Source organism: Carettochelys insculpta, chromosome 1 (assembly GCF_033958435.1).
Source record: "Carettochelys insculpta isolate YL-2023 chromosome 1, ASM3395843v1, whole genome shotgun sequence".
In the NCBI taxonomy this organism is placed as follows: domain Eukaryota; kingdom Metazoa; phylum Chordata; order Testudines; family Carettochelyidae; genus Carettochelys; species Carettochelys insculpta.
Window position 1 is genome coordinate 31745871 of NC_134137.1, and position 15204 is coordinate 31761074.

The 15204-nt window shown below is 47.5% G+C and overlaps 1 protein-coding gene across 1 annotated transcript in view; it reads left to right on the forward strand.

The window, feature by feature from the left end:
* DEUP1 (deuterosome assembly protein 1) overlaps positions 1-15204 on the forward strand; it is a 118789-nt gene that overhangs the window by 42887 nt on the left and 60698 nt on the right. The window contains exons 7-9 of the mRNA XM_074984034.1: positions 8889-9034; positions 9688-9793; positions 14062-14259. Of these exons, the coding sequence (XP_074840135.1) occupies positions 8889-9034; positions 9688-9793; positions 14062-14259 (450 nt within the window). The remainder of the gene's footprint in view (positions 1-8888; positions 9035-9687; positions 9794-14061; positions 14260-15204) is intronic.

Consider the following 15204-nt stretch of genomic DNA (forward strand, 5'->3'; position numbering starts at 1 on the left):
CAGATGCATCTTCTTGTTTCTAATCTGTGAGTCTCAAAGGACCCTTCTCAGAGAATAAACCCTTTGAAGGCATTCACAGTGGCTGTTCTGGATTCCTTCTCCTGAGTGAATTTCCATGGTCATTTTGAAGGTTAAAAACTTTCTTTTTATATTTAAATGTATTGAAATAAAATATAAATATAATGAAAAACATATTTTCTTAGCATATCAAAGGCAAAATTGATCTCCATTGGAACATCCTTGCTTCTTTTATTTACAATTTGGGTTTTTGCCATTGCTCAAAATTTATTTGCTCATATTTTGGTATAATTATCCCAGTTATAATGAGGACTTGTATATACATACTGTTATTTTAAGATTAATTATGTTGTGGTTGCCCCTTTTGACCCAGCAGCTGGTCAGAGTTGGGGCCCTTATGGCTTTTTCAGTTGGGAGTAGAAATTGGTGTTAGGTATGTATTTGGTACAGATTTTTGGTTTTACAAAGACTGTTCAAAAAGTCCCATGGTCTCTGAATGCAGAAGCAACCAAATAGCAGGAACAGCTTCTTTTGTTTACCACACCAAGAACACAGTTATAAGTCTGCACCCTGACCCAAAACTCTCCCCCCAGATTTCTTCCAGAATTGATACCATGCTTTTAGCTGCTGCTTTAGGCCGTCTTTCTTGTCTGTTCTCAGGTTTTTTGTGTAATGCCCCTACTCCTCCCACCCCACAACTCTGCTTGCTTGCTCCAGGACAGGTTTTTAAACTCCTTTTGCCTTAGGTAGGGTTTATGGTTATACTTAAACTGATTCATGTATATCAGTCTTAATACCATAACAAACTTTCAGGAAGTTCATAGAAATATGATGTATACCTGTCAGCTGATTGTCACATTTTTAATGCCAAGAAATGAAAGATGAAGTTAGATCAACACCGGAGAAGTTGAGGGCAAAGATTAATACAGTAACCTCTCAATGTAACGGACCCTGCTATACCGGACATCGGTTATAACGGATGTCTGCTGGCCCCTTCCCACCCCCAACAAGAAAGTAGAGTATTGTACTGTAAGACTCACCAGAACCACCACCAGATCCTCCATAAGCTCAGACCTCTGCACCCGCAGGGTCCCTGCCTGCGGGTGCAGCCGCTACCACTGCCAGGCTTGTACCCCCAGCCTTCAGGGCAGACTGCCAGACCTGCAGGGTCCCTGGCTGCTCTGGGGCTGCCGCTACCACCACCACCACCACCAGAGTGTCATCCCCCCCCAACACACAGCTAAGACCACCGCAGCTGCAGGAGCCCTTGCCAGGGCTGGAACTGCTGCTCCCCTGGCTGTGGCTGGGACTGCCACAGCTGCCACTGCCAGGTTCCCCCTGCTGCTGAGACCACCCCAGTGGCTGGAGGAGTCCCTGCACTCTGCCCTGAGCACAGGCAGTTCAGAGCCAGAGGAGCCACTGTGCTCAGGGCAGAGTGCAAGTGACTGGGAACCAGAGGAGCCCTTAGGCTCTGCCCTGAGCCCCAGCAGCTCAGAGCTGAAGGAGCCACCATGCTCTGCTCAAGCCAGGAGGAGCTGGGAAGGTCAGTGAGCTAATCTGTAGGTATAATGGACTTTCAAAAGAGAGTGTCCACACAGCTACAGACACGCTTTTGACAGAACGGGCCAGGAAACACCACAGGTGGGGTCACATGGTGGACAAGCCCTTCTGGGCCTGCAGACCTGGTGCAGGGATCAGACACCCATTCCAATGGCAGGTGGAACCCCAGCAGCTCCCTGATGGCGATCTCTTCGAGGCTGTGGTCAGCCTGTTGGCCACTGTGTTTGTGGCCATCCTCCAATGACTCTGGGGGTCCAACCTGATAGCCACCACTCTGCAGGCCACCCCCACAGGACAATATATGTAGCCGCTTCCTCGGGTGATCCAGTATCTGTAGGGCTTTCCTGCCAGGACTGAGTGGTAGGACTGGCTGGTGGACTGGAAAGACAACTGCTGTCTCCAGAACTTTCACACAACCAAGTGTACATTTGTAGAGCTATGTCACTAGCTCATCCCAGCCCTCCAGCACCAGGACGCCCAGATGCAGCATGTGCTACCCCTTCAAAAGAGGCACCCCCTCCCTACACACAGGGGCATTCAAAACACCCAGGATATACCTGAAGGTCCCTCCAGGAACTCGGGGGAGGCACGGGTGAAGGGAGCCTGACTGAAGGTCTCCGAGGATATAGTGATGACAAGGGGCCCTCATCATCGCTGATGGGCTCAGTCTTTTGCATCGGGGGATGCTGGTGTCCAAGGCTCCCAGTAGCTCCTCAGCCTTGGTGTCAGGTTCCAGCTTTGGCCTGGTGGTGTCCAGCACCACACTAGGTAGTGCTGCCTCCTTGGGCCGGAGGAGGCAGTTGCACACATTCAAGTGGAGGGCAGCCGGTGGGCTATGCCCTTGAGCTGCTGGCCATGTCCCAGGCACGGCAGTACACTTGATGCAACTCTTTCACTTTGCTGCCTACCTGGTCTGGCATGCAGTGAGGGTGTCCCCAGTTGCTCAGGACAGTGGATAGCTGGCCAAATGCCACAGCATTCCAGTGCCAGCCACCTGTCCACAGAAGGACCTCCTTGTTGCCCCAAAGTCCAAAGAGGTCTGTCACCTTTGCTTCTGTCTAAGAGGGGCCCTCTTCTTGGGGCCCTGTCTGGGCTCCTGAGAGCCCTCCTGTCATGGCTCCTTCCCCACCCTAGCAAGATAAATCAGAAGTGGGGGCCAGCAAAAGTACCTGCAAAACCTCATCTACCAGGTTTTGGTATAAACTTTCCTTCAGAAAACCTAAAAACCTTAGATTCTGGGGATAAAATTCGCTGCCACCACCCAAGTAATAATAAGGAAACCAGGGAGAGACTACTTGGGAAATCTCAGCCCCAGAAGTAAAAACCAGGACACAAACATTAACCAGTACCAAGTTAATAAAAAGAAAAAGAGAGAACTTTTATTATTACAACAATATTCAAGTTGCAAGCCTCATGATTAGATGGAAGAGTCACAAAGTAAAACACATGGGGAGTCTCCACCATGGGCCTAGAACTTAGTTACAAGGAGAGTAAAAGAACATTTCTAAAAAGTGCACAGACATCAGATCCCACTTCCCAAACCATAAAACAATAAAGCGTAACAGATCTGTCTAAACTTTACCCCACTTACAGAGATTGGAGGGCCTGTTCTTGGAGGGGGATATTCTGTGTTTCTCTCCCTCATGGCTGGAAAGAAGAGACCAGAGAACAGAAGAGGGAGGAGCCAAAAGTCAACTCTTACCTACATTCCTACAGGCCAATCCCACCTGGTTAAGGAGGTTAACCCTTTTACTCCCAGGCTGCTGGCTAACCCTCATGATCATGACACCTCCACTGGCTCAGAGGGGGGCCCCTGGGGAGTGTGGGAGTTGTGGCCACTGGCCATGGGGGCAGTGAGGTGGCTTTTGCAGATGGAGTGTCAGGAGGAGGACAGGCTGCTGGGGGCTTGTGCCACTGGTGCTGCTAGCACACTCTCATCTTCCTGCCATGGGGTTTCTGGGTCTATGCAGCTTTAAATGCAGCCGGATGCAGAGACCATAGAGCTCCGCTGGTGCTGGCAGGGGCGTCTCTGTACTCCAGATGGCTGGTGCCATGGAGGATTACTCTTTCGAAAGAACAGCCCGCAGAGTATCTGCACGCACTTTTTGTTTTGAAAGAGTCTTTTGAAATGGGGTGCTCTTCCTGAAATGGAAATGGAAGACAATTTTGAAAGGTGGGCCGTGTTCTTTTGAAAGACTGCATTTGAGTTGCATCTACACTAGCCAGTTCTTTCGAAAGAGCAGGCCCCAGTTCAAAGTAGAACATGGTGGATCTACACACGCCACGTGCTCTTTCGAAGATGAAATCAAAGTTAGGCTCCGCAGGAATCGAAACCACTCTTCCAAACAGAAAATAGGAAGAGGCCACTCCTTCGAAATCTTTTTTCAAAAAATGACCTGTGTAGACTCTCTGCGTCCCACTTTTTCGAAAGAGTGGGATATGCCCTGGCGGCAATCAGCTGTTAGTTGGAGATGTGCTGCCCAGCCCTGCAGGGCTCTATGGTCTATGCATGCATCGGTTCTTTAAGCCACACAGACCAGGAAAACCCATTGCAGGAAGCTGAGAGCATGCAAGCAGAAGCCATCACATGTATTGCCCCTACACACCTCAGTGACATCCCAAACGTCTGCCAGACGGTCATGTCCAGCACCTGGGCAGGTCAGGATACTCAGCCCGCCCACCGCCCACTCCACCTACAGAGCACACTCAGAGCTCCCAAGGGTCCAGCCAGGGGGTAAAAAGCGTGCCCCCTCCTGGACCGAGAATGAGCTCCAGGACCTGCTGGGGCTCTGGCGGGAAGAGGAGAGGTGCTCCAGGTGATGGGAAGCAAGCGGCGGAACACCACCACCTTTGCCCAGCTGGCCAAGGGCTTGAGTACCCAGGGTCACCTTGCCCACACTCCTGACCAGGTTAGGAGTAAGAGTAAGGAGCTATGGCAGGGTTACACCTGGGTCAGGACTCAGCTGGCCAGTCAGAGGCCTTCCCCGCTTCATGCCCCTATTACAAGGAGCTCAGGACCATCCTGGGCCCCAGGGACACCTCCTTCCTGCGGACCCCCCCGGACACCTTGGCTAAGGAGCCCCAGCCAGGAGAGGAGCAGGAGCTGGGACCATCAGCCAGCTCTGTACCACCAGCACTGGACACAGAGCCAGCCTCAGACGGGGACTGGCCCAGCAAGGAGTGGGACCTGGTCATCAACCACCCCTCCTGCACCTCCAGCCGGGCATCGGCCAGACAGCCATCCCCTGACCTTGGCAATGGACTCTCAGGTACGTACCCAACAGGGTACACACCCTGGATCATGGGGCAAGGGCACCATACACGACCGGGGGCCCGCCACACCCCCGGCAGACCCTGGCCTGCCAGGGCCCAACTGTACCATGGCCCCAGGATGGCAGCAGGGCTGCCAGTGCCCATCAGCACCCACTCTCATTGACAGCACTGTTCCTGGCCCCCAGGGGGAGGGGAGGGGGGGCGGACCACACAAAGGGGCCGCCCACAGGGCCTCCACACCAACGGACAGGAGAGAGGGGACAGGGTGTGTGGGCCTTGGGGCAGGGGTCGATACTCATGGCCTGTTCCTCTCTTCCCCCTTCTTCTGCAGCCGCACCGCTCAAGGGCCGGGAGAGTCTTGCCCTGTCCATGGTCCCAGACAGCCCCCCGGAGTTGAGGGACAGTGACTGGCTGGAGCCACCACCAGCTCCAGGACGCGCCCAGTCATGGTGGAGCCAGAGTCAGCCAGTGGAGGACCCCCACCTCACTGCCTGTATCCGGCGCCAGGTGGAGTTGGCCAAGCACTGGCTCCACTTCAAGGAGAAGCAGGCTGCCTGATGCCAGGCGGCCTGTGGGGAGTTCATCACTACCTTCTGGGACATGGTGGCCACATACTGGGAGCTCCTGGCCCAGCTGCCCCGTCCCACTGTCCTAACTGCTGCCTCCCCTGCTGCCCCTCTGCTGCCCCTCCCACTGTGGCCCCATCCACCAGCTCCACGAGAGAGGACCCTGCTGACCAAGACTACCGGCCTGAGCCTGATCCCCAGCCCTACCTCCCCCTACTCCCCGCTCCCTCCCGGCACCAGCGTGGGTTGCACCCCTCCACCCCTGCTCCAGAGTGGTGGCCCACTGGGAGGGCACCTAAGTCCCCCTCCTGCTGTAAGTCGTTAGCCCCTTCCCCCTGTAAATAGTTAGCTCCCCATCCTGTAAATAGTTGGACATTCTGTTATGTTTGTCAAGAAGTATTACCCACACAGATTGTGTGGTTAACAATACACCCGTTTATTTTTCCAAAACCCGTGTGCTGTATGCTCGGTGGGGGCGGGGGCAGTGTGTGGGAGGTGGGGGGCGGTGTGCAGGAGGCCCGCTGGGGGTGGCCAGGGTTGTGCTCACTGGGGCCCCTAGTCAAAGTACCAGTGCAGGGTCTCCTAGATGCAGAGCCCATCCTAGTGGGCCTGGTGGCTGGGGCGGCAGGCAGCAGACACCCATGACCTGGGGAACATTGAGGACTCCCATGTCCAAGAAGGCAAACAGGCAGCGCCTGGTGGGCATGGTAGAGCTGGCTGTTGAAGTGCTCCTGGCTGCGGGTATGGTGGCCTGTATAGGGCCACATGAGCCAGGGCTGGAGCAGGTATGCTGCATCGGCCACCAGGCAGAGGGGCACAGTGGTGTCCCCCAGCAGGAGCTCCCTCTGGGGGATGTAGGTCCCTGCCTCCAACTGGTGGCACAAGCCTGAGTTCTGGAACATCCGCACATCATGGGTGCAGCCGGGCCAGCCCACATATATGTTCTTGAATTGGCCCTGGCTGTCCACCATGGGCTGCAGAACCATGGAATGGTAGCCCTTTCTGTTTATGAACTGTCCTCCACTGTGCTCCACGGCTTGGATAGGTATGTGGGTCCCGTCGAGAACCCCAAAGCAATTTGGGAACCCCAGTTCAGCAAAGCGCGCAATGGCCACATTCAGGTCCTCGGTTCGGATGACCCTTTGGAGGAGCATGGCATTTAGAGCATGGACCGACTGTGGGAAGGGGGGACATAGGCACTCATGGGGGTGTGTGGGGTGTACCTGGCACCCCTTGGGCCCCACCCTGGCCCCACCTGGACCCCACCTCAGCTCTTCTTTAGTCCTCCCCAGTCGGTGTGTACCTCCATCGTGACAGCCCCAACTGTGGCCTTACCCACACCAAATTGGTGTCCCACAGAGTAGCAGCTGTCTGGAGTAGCCAGCTTCCAGACAGCTATCGTGACCCTCTTCTCCTTGGGGAGAGTGCACCACATCTGGGCGTCCTGGTGTCCCAGGGCCAGGGACAGCCACTGGCACAGCTCCAGGAAGGTCTGCCACCACATCTGGAAATTCCAGAGCCACTGGTCATCATCCCACTCCCCATGACCCATTGCTCCTACCACTTGGAGCTGGTGGGGTAACTCCAGAGCTGGGGGAGCGTCCGGGGGGAGGGGCCTAGAAGAGTCCATGGTCTGGGACATCCCCTTCTGCCACTGTGGGGGATGGCCTGCCAGGAGCTGCAGGGCGGCCACCAGTGCAGCGGCCAGCAGGGCACCCACTCCACTGGTGGCAGCCACGCCACTGGTGGCTGCTGCTGGTCCATGCTCATTACTGCAGGCACTGTGTCTGCAGGGCTTGTGACAGCTCTGCAGGCCTCATGCTGTGCAGGCTGAGGATGTTGGGGAGAGGCCCTTTAAAGGAGCAGCTTGCTGTGGCCCCAGAAGTGCTTGGCCACCCTGCGACCCTATCTGTAACTTTTCCTGCCCCATTCTTTCGAAAGAGGGCGTGGGTGTGTGCGGATGCTCTCTTTCAATGTCCTGGATGGCTCCTTTGACATGGCACTTGGCCCTTTTGACAGCAGTTGTCACCAGGGCCAGCCCTGGCCTGTGTGTAGATGCTCCCCTTCAAAAGGGCATCTTTTGACCACTCTCTTTTGGAAAGCGTCCGTTTGAAAGAGCGCTCTAGTGGAGGCATAGCTTTTGTGTGTAGACGTTTTGTGAGATCTTTCTAAAGAGGCCCTCCTTTTGAAAATTATTTTGAAAGAACTTGCTAATGTAGATGCAGCATGTAGACACTATTTCAAAATAGCTAAGCACTGTTTCAAAATGCATTTTTGTGGCCGTGTCTACACTAGCCCAAAACTTCGAAATGGCCATGCAAATGGCCATTTCGAAGTTTACTAATGAAGTGCTGAAATACATATTCAGCGCCTCATTAGCATGCGGGCGGCCGCAGCACTTCGAAATTGACGCGGCTCGTCCAGATGGGGCTCCTTTTCGAAAGGACCCCAGCTACTTCGAAGTCCCCTTATTCCCATGAGCAGATGGGAATAAGGGGACTTCAAAGTAGGCGGGGTCCTTTCGAAAAGGAGCCCCGTCTGGACGAGCCGCGTCAATTTCAAAGTGATGCGGCCTCCCACTTGCTAATGAGGCACTGAATATGTATTTCATTAGTAAACTTCGAAATGGCCATTTGCATGGCCATTTCGAAGTTTTGGGCTAGTGTAGACGTAGCCTGTGTGTAGCAGCATTATTTCAAAATAATCTATTTTAAAATAGCTATTCCAAAATAATTTATTTCATAATAAAGCTGCTGTATAGACATATCCTTAAATAAAATGAGAAGTTATTGTAACACTGTAGAAGGTTACCTCTGAAAATGATCCAGACATAGGCATCTTAGCACTGCTTGGCCTAAAGAACTTTAAGTACAGGTTAAACCTTTCTAATCCGGAACTCTCTCATTCAGCAAACTCCAAAATTCAGCATGATTTTAGTTGTCAGGACGACCACTTTTCATGGGTATGGCCAAGATTCCTGTGGTCCCATAAAGTTTGTTTACAGCTACCAGTCCTAGCTCTGTGTTCTGTTCTCTTATTTAGCTGCAATTTACCCATACACATCTTCTAAGAGCCCAGTAAGCAGTGGAAGTGCTTACTGGGCTCTTACAATGTGCTAAAAAACACTGACCTCCCATCATCTGGAAAATGCTTTCATCTGGCTCCAGTCAAGTCCCAAGGGTGGCAGATAAGAGAGGTTCAACTGTATCTTTTTTTTTGAGTGACATTTCTGGAAAGAGTGACTAACTGCTGAATACCTTAAAAACAATGCTGTCTCCAAAGCAGGAAATGACTACTCAGAATAAAACTGTGAATAAAAGCTCAGAACTCAGAATAAAAACAATTTTTCAAATAAAAGAGATTTCTTAAATTCATATTAAATATGTAAAATGAAGTATGTTTGAGAACACATCCTACAAGAGCATATAATTTAAGACACTATTTAGTCATTTTAATAATTTATTTATTTAGAATATGGAAGCAGGTCTTTCAGAGATGAGAAATGAGCTGCAGTCACGTGATGCCCTCTGCAAAGGGATGGAAGCAGAATTCCAGCAGTTGCATAAAGAATTATTAAAAATTGGAGAATTCAAAAACATCCAAGAAAATCAAATGAGGTATATAATTGAAAGACATCATTTACATCATAAAGGATTTATGAGCTAAATATTTTTTCTTCCCTTTGATTTATATTGTTTGTTTTAAAAAGACATAGGAGCTTTGAAAATTGAATTTGTTTGAATTAATATTTAAATAATTTTACATTATGAGATTGTAATCAATAGCTACATACTCAAAGAGTTTCATAATACCTTAGTCTTTAAACATATTTTACTTTGGCTTTATGTGCTCATTTGATAAAAGGAACACTTTTCTTTTGGTTTAAGTACTCTAACACATTTTAAAAATACACGGATTAAAAGAAACAAGATTCTTTAACATTACTTCTCTGCTCAACAACAATTTGTATAATTTTTACAGCTAGTCCAGTACATCTGTGTTTTGCTGTAGCCATGTGGCATGATGTAGCTTATGGGTTCACAAGAGATTTCAGTATTTTTATACCAGACAGATGGTCCATAGATCTACCAGTCCCCACCCTTGTGTAGAGTACCAAATCTCCTCCCCTTTACATAAGAGGGTAGCCCTTCCCTGATTGAATGGTGAGGTAAAAACTGTAATTCATTACATTGTCAGCCCAATTCATGGGTTTTTCCTATGCAGGGAACAATCTGACCTTCAGTAATTATTAATTCTTTTTTATTTAAAGGCTTCAGTCAGCATATGCACAATGTGTCGAGGAATTGGAGAATAAAAAAGCTGAGCTATTAAAGATGGAACAACATCAGGAAAGTCAACAAAAAGAGCTAAACAAGGTATTTCACATTTGTAAATATTTTGAAATATAGTAAACCCTCAATACAGTAGACCCCGATTCTATGGACATCGGAAACAATGGACATCCACAGGCCTCCACCACACAAGAAATTAAAATAGTACTGCACACCTACTGTAAATATGCCAGAGCCTCCACCATCACTGAGTCCCCCAGAGTAGCTGGAAGAACCACTGGGGCTGGAGGAGCCCCTGGGACTGTCCCTGCAGCTGGGTTCACCACCACAGCTGGGTGTGCTGCCAGGGCCGGAGGAGACCCCAGGGCCAGAGAAGCCTCAGGGGCCAACGTAGCAGCTGGGAGCCCAGAGGAGCTGGGAGAAGTTGCTGTGCTCTGCCCTTAGTGCAGGCAGCTCAGATCCCAGAGGAGCCACCGTGCTCAGGACAGAGCGGCTTGGAACCTGGATGAGCCGGGAAGGTCAGTACACCATCCTACTGTACAGTAAACCCTCAGATTTAATGGACTTTCAGGAGTAATGGACACCCCTCCTCCCCATTAGTCCATTAAATGGAGGGTTTACTGTACTAATTGTGACATGTTTTTCAAAAAAATATATGAAGGCAAAATCATGACCTCACATATGAGTGCAGTAAAACATATAGAGAGAGTAACTGCATTTTCCCAGGAAGCTTATGTGTGTATTGTGTTTGCACAAGAAATAGGACAGCTGTATACTCAACACTGTAGTACATGAGGAAAACAACAGAACTGGGTGAAATGTGCGAATTATAGAGGGCAAAGGGGCATAGTTGTGGTAGAAATAATCCCCTCAACCACACAGATCATTTGGCATGAAACATAAGCTGTGCTAGCTGAACAGCTGGAACAAGTTATCCTGGGCACTTTGGAATAAAATTCACATGATATCTCAGTGCAGAGGTTCTTTGTTTGAACTGTGTGCCATATTGCTGATATAGGGCTCTGGTGTCGGCAGTACAGCAGCGGCATGAGGTGACGTGGTTTGGTGGGCCTCTATACCAAATACGGCTGTGTTACTTTCTCTGGTGTGTAGGAGGTGTCCGGCCCGTTCTTCATACATACAGCTTATATTCTTAACCAGGCACGTGAACAGCAGCATCTGTAACTAGGAGAAGCCTACATAGTTGCTCAAGCAGATTTATAGTGACTTTGACATGAAGGCTGTGTCTACACTAGCCCCAAACTTCAAAATGGCCATGCAAATGGCCATTTTGAAGTTTACTAATGAAGCGCTGAAATGCATATTCAGCACTTCATTAGCATGCGGGCGGCTGCGGCACTTTGAAATTGACGCGCCGTCCCAATGGGGCTCCTTTTCGAAAGGACCCCGCCTACTTCAAAGTCCCCTTATTCCCCGAGCCGCGCAGCGGCAAGGCGCATCAATTTCGAAGTGCCGCAGCCGCCTGCATGCTAATGAAGCACTGAATATGCATTTCAGCGCTTCATTAGTAAACTTCGAAATGGCCATTTGCGTGGCCATTTCGAAGTTTGGGGCTAGTGTAAATGTAGCCAAGATGTATAATGAACTGGGAAGCCAAATCCTGCCCCTCCCCCACCCAGCAACTCTTACAAGCTTTTCAGGGTCCCTGTGTTGTTTTCAGGGATTGCATATAATCACAGGAGAGGGGACAATCAGTGTGGATGGCCAGTTGAGAAGACACACACTTGCCGATTTTTATGAAATCCTTGATAACTCAGTTACATAATAAAGAGTTTTCTGTCAATTTTGCCATCTCTGTGGATGCCCTGCTTTTCCTTCCTTCCAACGGGAAAAATGGACATTTTAATAAGGAAGGGGAATGAGGAAAATGCAGTGTGGGAAGATGATGTCAAAGACCAGTGAGCGTATCCAGAATGCTATGGGGATGAGGGAACTGTGGGATAGGTTTCCAAAATGCACTATTGCAACAGTCAGTGTTTCCCAACTGAGTGTGGCAGCACTAAGTCAAATTTGTGAGGAGCATATGGGGAGGTGAGGATAGTCAAAATCGAATTTATAAATTGCAGAGTTATAAAATTGATATTAATAAATTCATTTTTATCTCATAGTGTAAACACAGCCAGAGTCTGTCCATTAAATGCTTATACCTAAATTTAATTGTTTAAAATGTTTATATTTTAATAAGATGAAAATATCATCAACTATTGATCCTGAGCGTTACTATGGGAAGCTAATTAAAATAATTGAGACATAGTTTGACTTTTTTATTCTTGCTTCTAAGTAACGTGATAATCTTCTGGTGTTGCATTATGCTACTGGCAGAAGGATTGTGAGACCCACAATCTCTTTATAAACACTCTAAAGCAGTGATTCCCAGCTTGAGGTCCACAGCCTCCTGGGCGTGCAGGAGGAGGTTGCAGGGGGTCCATGAAAAGAAATAGAAGGTAAATAAAAAAGGTCATAGAAGATAAATTTTAAATAAATTGCCAAGTTGCAATCTCTTATTATTTTTAAATTAAATATCTTTCAGTAATGTTATTAATTGTTGTCCGAAAATCTATGTTGAAGTGTACTTAGTGGCTAGAATTGGCTTTGATGCGGGTCCACAAATAGTTGGGGGGTGCCATTGAGGGTCCACACACGGTTTGGGGGGATGATTGAGGATCCGCACTAGCGAGAAGGTTGAGAACTACTGCTCTAGAGTATCAGATAAAGGAGATTTTGCAGAAAATATGCCCTTAAATGTTATATGTTATAGCTGCAGCAGCTGTCATAAAATGATTTGATGGCAAATTTTTATTCTGTAATAGCTAATACTAATCAGAGTTTTATTCCAGAATTCTGTATAAGCTCTTTGTTTCTGTGATTATTTCTTATTAAAGAGCTTCTGTGAGTTCATTTTTAGTGAAATAGGTATTAGGAAAAACTATTTCACTAGGAGGGTGGTGAAGCACTGGAATGTGTTACCTAGGCTATATCTACACTATAAGATAAATTCAAATTTATTAAAATTGATTTTATAATGCCTTTTTTTTAAATTTGATTTTGAATATCCTCACTTCCCAGAGGCTCCCAACAAATTCGACATATTGCTTCCACAATGAAATCACCAAACATCAACTGTTGCAGCAGTGCATTGTGGGAACCTATCCCACAGTTCCCTCAGCTCCGCATTCTGAACTGGGAGACAGGTGCAGCAGCACTGTCCATTTCCCGGGTCCCAGCAGTGTGGGGGACCCAGGAAACTGACAGCACAACATCCCTGGTCAGTTTCCCAGATCCCACTAGTAGTAAGGAGCTGGGAGCCAGGCGCAGCAGTGCTGTCAGTTTCCTGAGTCTCTTCAGCCTGGGGGACCCTGGAAACTGACAGTGCAGTAGCCCTGGTCAATTTCCTGGCTCCAACAAAGCTACAGGACTTGGGAGACTAACAGTGCAGCACCCCAGTCGGTTTCCCAGCTCCCGCTAGAAGCAGGGAACTGAGAGCCAGGTACAGCATATAGCTTTGTGGGATACACACAGGACACTAGGGGAGGCTAATAAATTTAATTTTAAGACATGGTGCTTCCACACTGGCCTTTCATCAAATTTCTGAATTCAAGCTTGACGCTATACCCGTCAGGTAGCTGGGATATTATAATCTTGATATTAGTGCTCTCAAAATCAAGTTAGTAGTATTTACAGTGACAACAGTCATGTGGTGATATTGAGCTAACTGCCTTTAATTCAAATTTATCTCGTACTGTAGATGCAGCCCTAGGGAGGTGGTGGAATCTCCATCCTTAGAGGTTTTTCAGTCTTGGCTGAACAAAATCTTGGTTGGGATGATTTAGTTAGGGTTGATCATGCTTTGGGAAAGGGGCTGAACTTCATGACCTTGTGAGGTCCCTTCTAGCCCTAGGATTCTATGATTCTATGAAATGAGTGCATTTTAGATAGCCTAAACTAATTTAAAGGTAAGATAAATTACATCTTAGTAAGTAACATCTTTTAATAGATTTATTTTGTCTTAAGGCGTACTTATTACAACTAATATTTACAAACCCTATGCTTATTGTTGTTTTGTTGTTGTGAATTTAAATATTACCTCTTTTGACACTAGTTAAATAGACAAACTAAAGAAAGTTATAATTATAAGAATATGTTGATTAAAGAAATAAAGTAATTGTGTTGAATCATAAAGACATTTTATTGTAAAATGTCCTTAAAATCACTGATATGGTTAAAAGGTTTAGTATATTGGAACAGGGCAGGAGAAATTCACTAGTCGGAGATAAGTGATGAGATCTTATATACGATATAAACACTGTCTTTTTGGAACTTATTTGCCACAGATAAGGGACCATCTTTATCATGAGAAGCAGTCCTGTAACTCTGAGCAGGAAAGAATGAAGACAGAAATCTCTGACCTGACACAAGAGCTTCATCAGAAGGAGATCACTATAGCAACTATCATGGAGAAAGCTTCTCTTCTGGAAAGAAAGTTAAGAATGGAGTTAGAGATAAAAGAAAAATTGTTAGCAAAACAACAGGTATGCAAGCAAAAGAAAGAAAGAAAAAGAGATCAACCTCTAGCTCATTACCAATAATGACATACATTAGCTGCTTTAAAAATAGCATCACATCTTTTGCTTTTGTTTTCATCCACCTGTTGTTATATTTAAGCTTTATAAAATAATAATACAAAAATAAAGCCAAAATGGTGTCCGATCAGTAAAGAACCAGTAAATGTAAACTGTGCAACACCTAAATTTAAAAATCTGTTCCATTCTGATCATCAGTGCTGTAGTTACATTTAAGCAAATAGACGATCTTGAAAAATTCTAGGTTGATTGTACAGTAACTCCTCACTTAATGTTCTAATAATGTTCTTTAAAAGTGTGATTTTAAGTGTAATGTTTAAGTGTAATGAATCGAATTTCCCCTTAAGAATTCATGTAAATTGGAAGGTTAGGGCCAGCGAATTTTTTTTTTTGCTAGACAAAAGACAATATCTACATATAGGCCACATCTGTGCAGGCACTTAGCACAGCACTGCTGCTGGCAGCACTGTGCTAATGAGGGTTCTAGAAATTGCAAAGGGTTGCCCATTTGCAAACTCGCACAGCTAATTAACATAGCCATGTGAGATTTCACTGTCTGCAGAAGGAGGTGCTGGCAGTACAGAGCCTGTGTAGATGTGCCTCTGCCAGCTAAACCCTCCTCTGTTGCCAGTCTCTTATCCCCTTATTAGCATAGTGCTACCGGCTGTGCTAAGTGCCCGTGTAGATGTGGCCATACAGTATACGTTTTAAATGAGTTCTGATCAGAGGATTTGCTTTCATCTCCTAAAGCAATCATGGATATATTAGGTTGGATAGTTCCCAGGGAATGACTTGCTGCATGGGCACCGACATGCCAAAATGCTGAGAGTGCTCAGCACCCCGCAGCTCTGCCCTGGGCCTGCCCCCACTCCATCCCCTCTCAGCAAGCATATC